This window comes from Cydia splendana, chromosome 2, assembly GCF_910591565.1.
Source record: "Cydia splendana chromosome 2, ilCydSple1.2, whole genome shotgun sequence".
NCBI lineage: Eukaryota > Metazoa > Arthropoda > Insecta > Lepidoptera > Tortricidae > Cydia > Cydia splendana.
In genome coordinates, this window is record NC_085961.1 from 4,471,871 (window position 1) to 4,486,338 (window position 14,468).

Sequence of the window (14,468 nt, forward strand, 5' to 3'; positions counted from 1 at the left end):
TGTTGGGAAGAAACATTCCCACGGCTCCTGGGAAGTGGGAAGTTCTGCCACCCGATAGAAGGGTGGATTAAAAGGGCCCTCTGCCTCTGTCTTGCTTTAGCCGGTCGTCCAGAGTGGAAAGCGATATCGATTTTAGCATTTGAAACAGTAAGGCAGTACTATCGCCCTGCAATACTGCTGCCAACAGCGATATTACTGCCGACTGCATTACTACCGCAAATATCAAAAATCCTGGCAGCGATATCGATTTCGACGTATGCGCGCTACAATACTGCTGCTGACTGCAATATTACTGCCGACTACATTATTGCCTCGAATGTCAAAAACCCTGGCAGCGAAATCGATTTTGGCATTTGAAACAGTAAGACAGTAATATCGCGCTGCAATACTGCTGAGACTGCGATATTACTACCAACTGCATTACTGCCGCAATTTCGAAATCAATCACGTGTGATTTTAACCGCCATAGAAGTAAAAACAATTATCGATTCAATCAAAAAATATATAGTATTAAATTTCACCCATAATTAATTATGATCAAGGCCTGTTCACTTCCTAAGAAAGTTATGTCCCCAAATAATTGCGCATGTGTGCGCCTTAATCTTCTCCGCCTCCGGGAAAAAGTTGCGAGTAATAAAAATAAAAACATTTTTCTATGTGTGCGTTGGCCTCCGGGAAAAAGTTGCGAGTAATAAAAATAAAAACATTTTTCTACAGCAACATTGCTCCCAACTCTGATTTAAATTATCACGAATTTTATACAATATTAATCATAAAACGGGACTTAAAACGCTTAAAACTTAATTACATGCGATTAAGTTTTATAATGAATATTTGCTTCCAACTGTCTTTATCAATGTTCATAAAATATATGGAGGGTAGGTACGTCTACCCACCATAATAAAAAATATATTTGTCAATGACTCTGTCCAACTGCTGTGGTTAAAGTTCATAACGAAAATTTTATTTATTAACTCTTTAAATAATACATACAACGTGTACCGCTACGTACCACTTAAGACTGTAAGTCTGTACCTACATGGATTACAGCAATGCACATAGAAAATGTGCTAAATGCGGAGCAACGGCTGTTGAAGCAGCCAGAGTGAAATTTACAACTTTAGTGGGTTCAGAAGAAACCGAGTCATAACGCATCTGGAAAGCGTATTAATTAACCGTGAAGAAATGTATGAATACAAGTTGGAAATCTGTGTAAAATGCCGTATGTAAAGTGTAGTGTATCTGTGTGTAAAGTGTAATAGCCGTAATAGGTAGGCATACCTAATGTTATTTGTATAAAAGGTACTGAAAACTTTGTGAATGCGCTTTATTAATGTCTATTTTTTTATTAAGTTGCCAGTTGCCAGTTTTCAGTGTATATTTTTATATGTAAAACATTCTTTAATAAATAATATATATAATGTTATAAACATAAACATGCCTTTTATTTAAATCAATTGATAATACCACAAACAAGGGGTAATATTTGCATCTTGCATATATTTCGTGATATGAAGATAACAAATATGTTTATCAACAGAATTACTACCTACCAATACCCGCCAGGCTAAACCGGTTGTCAACTTTAGTTCCATTGGTACACAAAGACGGCGCCACTAGTATAAACGTATAAACGGTTGGGGACATTTTTTTGTATGGAGTTACCGTTCTTCTCCTAGTGAGTATTATATTCTTTGATTATGATTACCTACTAATAGGGTATATGACTGTACTTAAGATAAATTATTTTACACCATGCAAGAAATAAAGCACCAGAAGATCAATAGAGAAACGTAAATAGCAGTTATTTTTAGTCACAATTACTATTTTAAAACCCGATAACAACTATAAAGAGTAGGTAATTTGCTTGTGACGTCACATGCTAATGTTTCATATAAATTCCATAGTAGCAAATCGTTTTAACAGTTCGAAAAAAGAAACTCATTTGACTAGTATAGTCAAATACCCAATTATATTGAGCCACAAAAACCCAGCGCATATTAACGGAACAACCTTTAACCTTGTCACTACTATCGCCATCTGTTAGAAAAAGAAATAACTAACATTAGTCCAACAGATGGCGTTAGTAGTAATACACATTATTTACCCTTTTATTTATTTTTTATGTTTATATAATGATATTTTTATGCTTGATAACACATCTAGACATGAATATAAATTACTATCTCAAACCTAACAGTGCGATAGTTTTTCCGTAAAGTGTACCACAAGAATGCATAGATTGTCGAATAGTGATAGGGCTCGCTTCGCTCGCCCTAATAATAAAATTTAATAAGTATCTCCAATAAATACCGTTATATTTGGACCATGAGATGCCAGCGTAAAGGATGACTCACACTAGACCGGGCCGAGGCGTCCGACATGCCATTTTCTATGACGCCTGATCGGTGATCACATGGTGATCACGTGGTGTTTTTCCATTGAAAATAACCCCCGGCCCCGGCGCCGTCTAGCGTCAGCCATCCTTAACTCGTGGAAGGTCTGCCGCACGGTGCGCTTTCCTCTATGGTATGACCCAAGTAACATTTTAGTCCTATAATTTTAGTTTTTATCGCTAAAAGCTTGTATAGACGTCGTATTAAGGTTTCAGAGATGACCACCTGTCGTATAAAAGCGCTTGGCAACACCTTTTTGCTCTATAGGCTTATACAGCTAATATATTCTATAAGCAATTGATGTAAAGGTTTACATCATCATTTTATAGAGCCGTTACAGGCGTGTACTATAACAGGTTCAAATATAATCACTATAGAGCAATATTACTGTATAATAGTATTTGGAATCACTTTTATGCAACTAATTTGCGCTATTAAGGTTCCCTGCCAAGCCGCTATAGTTTTGTGTTTTAATAGTGACAAAAACCCAACTATACAACGATTTTAGGATATAGTGGCTTTAGAGATGACTGCTATAGTACATAATACTTTAGTAGTTTGCGCTATTAAGGTTCCCTGCAAGCCGCTATAGTTTTGTGTTTTAACAGTGAGAAAAACCCAACTATACAACGATTTTAGGATATAGTGGCTTTAGAGATCACTGCTATAGTACATAATACTTAAGTAGTTTGCGCTATTAAGGTTCCCTGCAAGCCGCTATAGTTTTGTGTTTAAACAGTGACAAAAACCCAACTATACAACGATTATAGGATATAGTGGCTTTAGAGATCACTGCTATAGTACATAATACTTTAGTAGTCATATGAACACTATTATAGAACTGTTTTGCTCTATAGTAGCGTTTTTGGGACATATTTATAGCGTTAAAAAGCGCTTTAGTAGTTTTAAAATCCCTATTATATCTCATCGCTGTAAACGTCACAATGACTCTTTTATATCACAAAACTGTTGTATAGTGGTTTTGTTTTTTCTTTTAAAAGACAACAGCGTTATAGCTGAGTTTTTATGTCTTTTATAAACCGAGTTAGATACATAAAGGTAGAAAACGACTACTTGTAAATGATCAATTTGATCTGTAATGGCTACTTATATCTTGCTTATATAAGTTCAGGCCTAAGCCACATAATGTGGTTCCGTACAAAATATTTTTATATTTTAATGAATTGATAAAAAAGACCCCAGTGATATTAGTGATTGTAGGTGAGATTTATCATCAATGATTTAATACAAGCATAAAATCGTGACGGTTTAGATATTTATCGACATCCATTATTAGCACATTTTTTTTACCAATCTCATTGAAAAAGGAAACAACAGTAATGACTACATATAAATTAAAAAAAAATCCTATATCTTTCTAAAGAGTTTGTAGGTGCAACTGGGTCACAGCAAAATTCTTTTGGAACCCTAATTTTAATCATGATGGCGGTGAATATTTCCTCCTAAGTTCTATAGTTAGCCTATAAAAGCGTCGGATTTACTTCTTGGCTGTATAGTAGTAACTATGGTGAATATCATAATATTTTATTAAATTATTTTATTAAAAACATAAATAAATCGAGGGGGCATTTAAAATTCCTCATTAACCTAATACTATTCTAACGGTAAAACTTCCTTCCCATATACTTTTTGCACTAAAGACCGAATTATTCGACATCTAAATGGCGCATATTAAGACGAAACGGGAGCTGAGCTAAAAGTCAATTTTGAGATTTCAAGCTGAATATACCCGTCGCTCTGACGGGGCGTGAGAGACTGTATTTGTGTGTGTAATGCACGCACACAGATGCGTACGCTTGCACCCGCGCGCGCCTCATTGCCGACAATTTGCAATGTTATTTTTCGTGCGTTACTGCCACGAGGCGTTCACTTATTACTTACTGTGTTGCGATTGAATTTTTTGACCCGGCTTACGTTTACGGAACTCGATAATCTTTCTACTACTGTGACTTGGCTTTGTTTACTTGACTTTGCTGATCAGCTTATTGTTTTGGACTCCGTGAGTTGTGGTTACCTATTGGACCGCACGCAATTCATCTACCTTTATTCAAGTAATTAAGCGTAATTAGCAGAAACCTTTATAAGAGTGTAATTCATAAGAAGTACATAAGATATAATTTATGTACTGGTTTGCTGTTAGCTTTTAATTGTATCACTTTACATATATGTTACTCAAATAACTAACACGGTTACACTGTTGTAAGAACATAATTTTTCAGGTAGGCCTTATTATACCTACTATAGGCCTTATTACCTCCTAGTACCTTAGTAGTACTAGTACTACTACGGAAATTGATTCAAAGACTCAAGACTGACTTAAGTGGCAGTAGGGTGTAGGGTTTTTTCTAGGCTTAATGAGTTCGCTGAAGCTTATTTTTTATACTTAGCGCACAGAACCACTAGTTTAACAGTATCAGCTCTAACCACATGTCACCATTTTGTCCTTTACGTAACAAACTCAGGGGCCCAGAATATCCGATGTACCTATCAAATCAAGGTTCTGTACCAAATAAGGCCCGGTTATTATAGTTCGTTATTTTTTAGCATTAGAAAGAAGGTAAACAATCATGACGTGTCTTTTTATTAATAATTATTGAAAAACGCTTTCAAAAATTAGTTTATATTACTTATGAAAGCAAAAGAATATAAAAAAGTATATGATTAATACATACATACATACATACAATCACGCCTATTTCCCGGAGGGGTAGGCAGAGACCACGGATTTCCACTTGCTACGATCCTGACATACCACTTTCGCTTCCTTCACATTCATAACATTCCTCATACACGCTCGTCGGTTTAGGGTGCTCTTGCTCATTAATATGATTAATATGATTTATAATTCTAACATATTTGCTATGACTTATTTTTCAATGGTAATTTTTAATAAGACATGTCAAAATCTGTTACCTTAATGCAAAAACTAGGGTTCCGTACATAAGTCCGACTCACGCTTGACTGCACATTTCTAATAGGTTTTCCTGTCATCTATAGGTAAAGAACTATTTTGTGTATTTTTCAATATTTTAGACCCAGTAGTTTCGGAGATAAAAGGGGGTGAATGGTCATTTTTTGGCTGTTTTCTTAAATAACTTCGAACCTATGTATTTTAAAATTATAAAAAAAACATTTCCATCTTTAGGTCACTAATTTACATATGTGTACCAAATTTCAACTTAATTGGTCCAGTAGTTTCCGAGAAAATAGGCTGTGACAGACGGACAGACAGACAGACGCACGAGTGATCCTATAAGGGTTCCGTTTTTTCCAAGGGGAGTAACCAAGTAACCATGGGGAGGAGCAGTATTTACTAACATTTTCTTTTTGGGTCTTCAGAGTGTATCGTTTCCTTTTTTTTGCACATATTACACTTAAATATATATTCTCTGTGTAAACCCTTACGTCTTTCAATGACAAAGGCAAGATCAGCAAATGTACAATTTGTATGATCGTGCCTGATATTTGAGATCACAGAAAATAAATAGTTTAAATCCACTATTCTGCGACCTTCTAAAATTTTGTTTTATCATGATTCATGATCAAAAAGCTCGGATTCAATAGTCATATCAAACGTCGATTATGCAGTTGATGATGAGCTTGCATTTTCTACCATTGGTGCTGCAAATGCATCAACCGGTGGCGATAAACTTTGCCCTCTTGTAAAACAAATTACTATTGTGATTGTGTCCAGCAAAAGGCCAAAATTCGGTTTACTTTCCTGTTTAAAATATTACTAATTTATTCATATTTCAGATTAGGTACATAGGTAACTGTCTGTCTGTTGTAATGTTACAATGCCAGCTGGCAAATTCTATCACATTTGTTTGTTTGGTAGTCATGGTAACATTCACTTACATTGATATCCTTATTAAGATCTGTATCTTATTATCCAGACCTTAAAATATTGCCACCGTTGCCCTTTAAAAAAATACTGTTTAAATAATTGGCTACTCAAACAATGCTTCTATAGTATAAATAATGACTACACAAAAATGGGTAGTATTGTATATAATGCACGAAATAAGGCCCGATTCTTAAGCGGGTTTAAATTTTGAGGCCATGTCCGCTAATACTATAGACAATAGTACATTTCGATGCTAGTGCGGAAGGTATGTCATTACTTCACGAGTACCGAGATATCTTGCCACGAGCCGCAGGCGAGTGGGAAGACTCGGGACGAGTGAAGAATGACATTTCCGCACGTGTATCGAACGACGTTTTTTAATACAGTTGCGAAAAAATAAGTAAAACATTGTTAATCGTACACTAAACAAAAGTGGTAACAGTGACAGCTCGCTTAGACGTCGTCTTTAAGTATATTATATCTATGGGCGTTTGGCAGCTATTCCGTTCCATTCAGACACCTTATTAAGAACGGAATTTTCAATATTCAATATTAAAAAATAAACGTGTTATAATGATGAAGAGGTAAGTATTAAAATATGAAATATGTATATTTTTCATATTCTTACATTAACAGTAGGTTTTTATGCTGATTACGACGTTTAAAGGAAACTAATATTAACACTCATCAATAAGTAGTCGTGAATTGGAACAAGTATAAATTTAAAAAAATTTGGAAAAGTAAAAAGCACTAGTTCGACATAACCAACTTTCCGCACGCTAAACAGCTACGTAAAGTAGCACTTTGTGAGCAACTGTATTAAAAAATATCAAGTTTAATAAACACAAAAAAAAAACATTGATGGGCCTTATTTTATAATTTAGGCCTTACTTTGTAATTTAAAGTAGAGTTAGGCCAAGAAAAATCTATAGCGATTTTGATAGAACACGCAGTGCAAGTATTATTTCAAACGTCGCTTCTATGAAATTATGACATATAAATAACACTTGCACTGCGTGTGCTATCAAAATTGCTGTAGACTTTTCTTGGTCTGACTCTAAAATATTCTTTATTACACCACAAACATAAAAACAAATTTAAAAAAAACCGGCGAAGTGCAAGTCGGACTCGCACACGAAGGGTTCCGTACCATTATTTATAAAAACGGTCACCCATCCAAGTACTGACCCCGCCCGACGTTGCTTAACTTCGGTCAAAAATCACGTTTGTAGTATGGGAGGCCCCACTAAAATTTTTATTTTATCCTGTTTTTAGTATTTGTTGTTATAGCGGCAACAGAAATAAATCATCTGTGAAAATTTCAACTGTCTAGCTATCACGGTTCGTGAGATACAGCCTGGTGACAGACGGACGGACGGACAGCGGAATCTTAGTAATAGGGTCCCGTGTTTTACCCTTTGGGTACGGAACCCTAAAAGCGATTTACAATGTAGATAAAGGTAGCAACAGGCGGTCTTATCGCTGTTAGTTCTTATTCTTCGTTTGTTTAGCATTAGAGTGAAGGTGACGTGTCTTTTTTAAGCATGCAATCGTATAATTATTTAGCTTTTTTTGTAATAGTTATGTACTTAGTGGTTAATATTAGTATTTACTATTTTTTTTTCAATAATGCTTAAAAACGAAGTATAGACATGACAACCAAATATTAACGCCATTGTAGGGCAGGATATACAGAACATGAATCATTAGTACTGTCACACTCCGTGATTGTTGAGCCATTTAGGGTTCTAGCTAAATTGGACATTCCATAGAGCACGAGTAAGTATGGAACAACCAATTCAGCTAGGACCCTAAATTGCTCGACAATTACGAAGCGTGCCTGTAGGTACCTAAAAATTTTGTTAACCCATTTTAACCATGCAATAAAATATTTTTGATTTTGATTTCTAATTTGAAATATTAGAATCAAAAAGTTCATAATAGATTGTATATCATAACTACAAAAATGTGTTCCCTACTCTCAACCCAAAACCCCTTGTATCTTAGGATCTAGATATTTTCACACAAGACGGTTTATCGATAACTTCTTACATCACTAGATTATCGACATTAAATGTCGACTATTGCCCATCACTTTTCTGGCTGTGTACGTATTTAGAAACTTGACTCCGCCCCTAAAATTAGTGCGATAGGGACAACTGCAGCTGAGGCGAAAAATCCTGCGTAAAAATGACAAAAATCGAGGTTTCGTAGTCCTCTTTTTCCTCCCCCAAAACTTAACCAATCGGAACTAAATTTGGAAATCTAAATGATTATGAAATTATCTGTGTTGGACCGGTTTGCTTTTTTGGCTAATTGATATCAGTTTTGAATACCACGCCTCTCATTGCGGCATAGTCTATTAGGCCATTTTGGCCGTTTTTGAAGGGCTCTAGCGCCTTAAAAAACAAAAATATCAAAAAAAGCAAAACGGTCCGACACAGATATTGACAATATTAATCTGTGTTGAAAAAATCATTGCTCTAGCTTCAAAAACCACGGAGGAAAACGAGGACTACGTTTGTATGGAGGAATGACCACTCCTGTTGGCTCTTAATATAACGTCTTTATTTATCACCATTTTACTTAGTACCGTTTTTGTGAAGTAAACACACAACAAGTAGTAAAGGAACTATGAATTCTACAATAGTATAAAAAAGTACTATAATAGAATTTCAAATACTACTATAGTATAAAACAAGCACTATAATGGAATCTCAAATGCTACTATAGTATAAATTAACACTATAATGGCGTTTCTGACAACAAATTAGCACAAGAGTCATGCATTACATCACTTTTATAGACCTAAAACGTCACGGCTGACACTGCTACAGGTCTACTATATCACTGAATGGCACTAAAGATACGCCATTTCGGCTTTATACAACCTTCTTAGGTCTTTTATAGGACCTTAGGTGGTATTTAGGAAACGTTCTATTGACCACTATAGTACCACAAATTGTTACTTGGGGAGTATCGACATATATCAGACTTTTTCCAGTTTACGATGACCCAACTACTTCTACGAGACTTCAGTGTCGCCCCTTTCTTATAACTCCTCCCATTGCCGCAATGGCCGCTGCCGATGCCGCTGCGGCACCCAGTATTTTCGCTCTGCTCTCGTCCTAAAGCCGATACTGTACTGTATTCTTATTTTGAATATCGTTTCCCTTTTCAGGAACGCCGGGTACGCCAACGGGGCCGCAGTGGGCGGCAGTGAGTTCGACGCCAGTCACTACGTGCCCGAAGCGCCGGCCGCGTTCACCAACGATGGTTTCTTGGCTGACAACGGTACGGAACTATCAGACACAAGTGTCCACTGCTGAATAAAGGGTTCACAAACCTCTTGTTTTGGTTCGCAGCGACCCTTATGAATAAGGTCGTCCATCAATGTTCAGCGCTATCCTGTCCGTGGTTGCCTTTTGTGAAATTGAATGCCTCAAAAGTCATCCTATCTTCGGGTTCTGGCCCGCATATTGTCACGTCTGTCGTGCAGTCATTAGAGCTATTACATGTATACGTCGGTTACTTTAGTATTTTGCAAATATCCTCATTTCTGATTGTATTTCGGAGAAAAAACTCTCATCAGTTTTCTGCTTCACACGCCGTTGAGCGACTCAGCCGTCTTTCCACCATTATTATGGGCGTTGACGGGGCGAGAGGGGACAGAACAAAATTTCTAACTAAATGTATGTTCCTCCCCCTCCCCTCGGTCATAGGGCATATAACTGCCTAAGGGCCACTTGCACCATTCACTAACCCAGTGTTAACTGTTTAAACCTGGAGTGTCACCATGGTTACCAGTAGGTACAATTTGACACTAGGTTATCGGTTTAACCGGTTAACCCCGGGTTAGTGGGATGGTGCAAGTGGGCCTTGAGGGTTTATTAATTTATAGTTTGCCCATACACCACATTCACAATCGCCGGCACCGGCACTGACAATCGCTTTGAACCATATTCTTACACAACGGTCATTACTGCAAGTTCTCACGACCACATTTCTATATGCGAGATCCAAAACGACACAAAGTCCCGTGAAAATGGCATACATTCTAAACTATAAGTGTTTTGAAATTACCTAAGGTTATTTATAATATAATCACTTACAGGGTGATGATATTAATATTGGCTATACTGTGGCTTCAAAATTACAGTCGTATTAAAGATGCTTAACTTAATTAGGTATAGAAGGACTGTATTAGTCTTCAAGGTACGATGTTTTGCATAAGTCAGGTGCGAACAGTCACCGTTACCTACTTAAGCCACTGGTTTTGACAGTAGCTAACGACTTGGTAATTTCTAGTAATTGAGAAAGCGTTGAAGTGCATTAGTGCTGAATGCATATGAACCTATTATTAAAATCCATTAGGTAGTCCATCTAACTAAGGAAGGACATTCCAACCTGTGGGGCCGCCCCCGTCGGGTGATGTTGCAATATAGCAAGGGCACGAAAAGCTTTCCTATCAAAGAAAATCCGTAGATTTTTTTGTGTTTTATCATTTACGCTAATAAAATGTTTTTTTCTATTTCCAGGCAAATCAGGCTCCATGCCCGACCTGCGGCGGCACCTCGCATCGCGCCAGTCCTTCAACCAGGGCTACCACATGCCGCCGCCACCACCAGCCTACTGGCAACACCTCGCCGAACGGCAATACGCCGCCAGCCTCCGCGGCTACCCGAAGCCAACAGGCTACCCGCAAATGTACGGGACATGGGTCGGTCCGCGCTCCGGCCCTTACGACAACCCTTACAAGCGCAGACACTCCATAGTCGGCGCTTTCGCCGACGAATACCCGGCTAAAGACTACGAATACGAAGACAGGGCTGATTGTAAAAGCGAGATGGCTTATCCATACTACAGGCAACAATATTACGACCCTAGAATGCATTATCCCCCTGACTATGATCCTAGATTTTACCCCAGAGACGACGCCTATGGCGTTAATTTGCTACGACATGATCCGTATCATTTTAGCAATTCAAGAGACAGAGCGTTCTATGGCCAAGGGTTGAGGAACAGCCATAATTCGGTTGGGAACGAGTCGGACGATTTGGGGAAATATAAGGATGTGGCTCTGTGATGGTTTAAATTAAATAATAGATTTTTAAAAATGGAAAGCGAATTTCGAACTTTTTTTTCTTATTTAAATGAGATCTTATTGACAGATACATAATTCGTGTTTGGATAATATAAGTATTACGAGCGGAAAGATATTCCCTTATGGCATTAAAATTATCTCGCCGATATAAAATTAAGTACTTTAGAATATAATAAAAAAAATGATATTGATGATTATGAATGTTCAATAAATACAATGAATAAAAATGTATACGTAAACGTATTTAGCATTAAGTATTTGAAAATAAGTAGAATAACTTATTGTAAGATAAGATATTTACCTATATAGTATTTTTGTAATTATTTAGTTAAGTAGTTACCTGATAACCAAAGGTGTACATATAGAAAAATCTATTTGTATTAACGGCAATCTACTTACATTACTTTAAAAGTTTCGAGTCACTATGTTAAAAGCGAGGACATAATAAATAATATTTTTTTACTTATTTTTTTTCATTATGTATCCCAAAATATCCGTGGAAGAATAATGATTCGAGCAGTACACCTCAGGGTAACAGGATGAAAAGAAGAAAGAGATCACAAAATTTCCAAGTCTGATGAAGACCTCATCATCACCATCTTCATCACGTTGTTCCGGCTTTTTGCCACGGCTCATGGGAGCCTGTGGGGTCCTCTTGGCAACTAATTCCAAGAATTGGCGTAGGCACTAGTTCTTACGAAAGCCACTACCATCTGACCTTCCAACCCAGAGGGTAAATTAGGCCTTATTGGGATGGCTTAAGTCCGGTGGGTTTTGCAAGACCTAAAACCACGTAATGGCGTTTGAGCTAGGTATAGGTACCTAACTGAGTTTATGTTCAATACCAACAACTAGATACCTACCTCGACCTATATGGAACTACAAGAACTGCGTCCTCAGGGACTACCGAGAAAATCGAGATAATCATAAAGATAATTAAATTTGATCCCTAACGTTAATTACCTACTCCGAGTCCCTAACTAAAATAAAGCCCGGGAAATCCCAAGAGAAATGTCTATAGATTCGGACCATGCTAAGTTTTCATGCCATGTGCAACGTCAAGTATGAAGCTTATATACCATAAACCGGGCCTACCCGTGAACCGCTTTGTTCTTTCGTTCGTCTATTATTTGCCTTGAATATGCAAGAGCGATAGAGAGGCAGATAAAGAAATTACTTAAAGGCTTGCTACACGGTCGCCGACAAGCCCCCAGACCGCGTGGCCTTGGTCTGTCCCGGACCGTGTAGACAGTTGTTACCAACACAATTTCGTTTGACCTCCGGACGCCCTTGGCATGCGAGCGCGCGCCAGCGACCGCGGTCTGAGCGGTCGGTCCGGAACCGTGTAGTCGCCCGTCGCCGACCGCACTAGGCCATTTCGCTTGGAGGACGCGCCGTGTGCGCTCGTGTGGTGAATAGCCATGCCATGTGTACTCAGTAGCATTTCTAAAAATTCATCAAATACTTTTCTCTTCATTCTCAGAAAGTTATGTATGTCCCCGTAGCGTAGTCTAACAAATTCATCAAGTTGAAATGACTCAGCAAATGTCGTTTTTTGATCCAGCGTTTCATTCATATACCCTTTTCTTTTTTTTACAAGCTTTTTATTAACTTGCTATATACCTAATGTAAGTATGTAAATATGTTTGTACGGGTCAAATCTTGCAAGTTAAATTAGACCCACTTTCTAGTTTCCGATGGAGCTGAATTTGCATACATATATAAATCAGGTGACAATGCATTATGGTACCATATAGCTGATCTGATGATGGAGACAGGAGGTGGCCATAGGAACCCTGTGATAGAACAACGCGACCTAATTGTGTTTGGGGTTTTTAGAATTGTCTCGACGAGTATTAGTTGCCTGTGGAAAGAAAAGTACATTCAGCGATAAAAGCTTGTACCAAAAATGAAATTTTTGCCAAAAACTTATTTTTTTGTCATTGCACTAGTATGAGTAGATTATGAAATTTGGCGCCCCGCCAATAAGTTATGCCGCCCCAGAAGTCAAGGAAGAAAAACAAAATGCAATCCGCAAGGTTAGGGGCCATTTTGTGCGCTTGCAATACGTGTTGCCCGTCCGCGAGTTCTGAACACACTGTGGTGTGGTCTGCTACCGTCTAGCCAGCCAACTCATACGGACACACATACCAAGGACAGACCAAGGTCAGACGGTTAGTAGGCTTGTCGGCGACCGTGTAGCAAGGGCTTTATTTTGATTTTCGCGGTATGTCCTCTGTCTCATTCTAGCGAGGCTCACAGGTAAAGCCGTTTTTTACTTCTTCTTATTTATTACTGAAAACGTATTTTTAAGGCATTATAAAATCAAACTTGCGCTACCCATATGAACAAAAATTTTGCAGTAACAAAACGTTTTCACTATTCTGTATTGCCATGATGCAAAGAAAATTTCCCAATTCCTATTTTGAATTGAACTGGTATACTCTGGCAAGTCAACTTTGTTAGTAGAAAACGTCGCGAAATTCAAATTTTGCATGAGAGGTCGATCCTTCGCGCCTATATTTTCAAATTTGTGGCCTTTTTCTACTGGCAAAGATGGCTTGCCAGAGTATATAAAAAATTCCAATATTCCATTATTATCACAATAATAATTAAATTAATCTGACCTGACCACCGGCAGCTTGGGCCAAGCTCCGCTGCCGGCGGCACCCTAGGTTAGGTTTTTTATAATGTGTTTATATGTATTTTTTATTGTTTTGTAAGTGTTTTTTTATATTTTACTTTTATATTCATATTATAACAAACCTAACTTAAGACGAAAAATAAATAAAGAGAATTAAATTAATCTCATACCCTGAATATACCAAAAAATAAGTATCTATTGAAATACAATGATATTCTTACTTAAAGTAAGTAAACTGGCCACTCACAATTTCACCTTAATTCGTGGAGAAATTAGAGTATACTGGCAACTATACATTTGTTTTCCAATCAAGCACACAAAAAAGTTTCTCATATCTCTATCTCTGTCAATTTAAAGAAGAACGAAAGAGAAACATCATTTTATGACAGCACCATGAAACACGGAGTTGTGTACATGTCACACAGGCTGACGCAACTCAGAACAATCAAAAATTTT

The 14,468-nt window shown here is 37.4% G+C and overlaps 1 protein-coding gene across 1 annotated transcript in view; it reads left to right on the forward strand.

Annotated features, from left to right (window-relative positions):
* Positions 1-11,828, forward strand: part of LOC134799846 (uncharacterized) — a 17,868-nt gene extending 6,040 nt beyond the window's left edge. The window contains exons 5-7 of the mRNA XM_063772247.1: positions 9,175-9,185; positions 9,304-9,558; positions 10,803-11,828. Of these exons, the coding sequence (XP_063628317.1) occupies positions 9,175-9,185; positions 9,304-9,558; positions 10,803-11,350 (814 nt within the window). The 3' untranslated portion in view covers positions 11,351-11,828. The remainder of the gene's footprint in view (positions 1-9,174; positions 9,186-9,303; positions 9,559-10,802) is intronic.
* Positions 11,829-14,468: the final 2,640 nt, after the last annotated feature.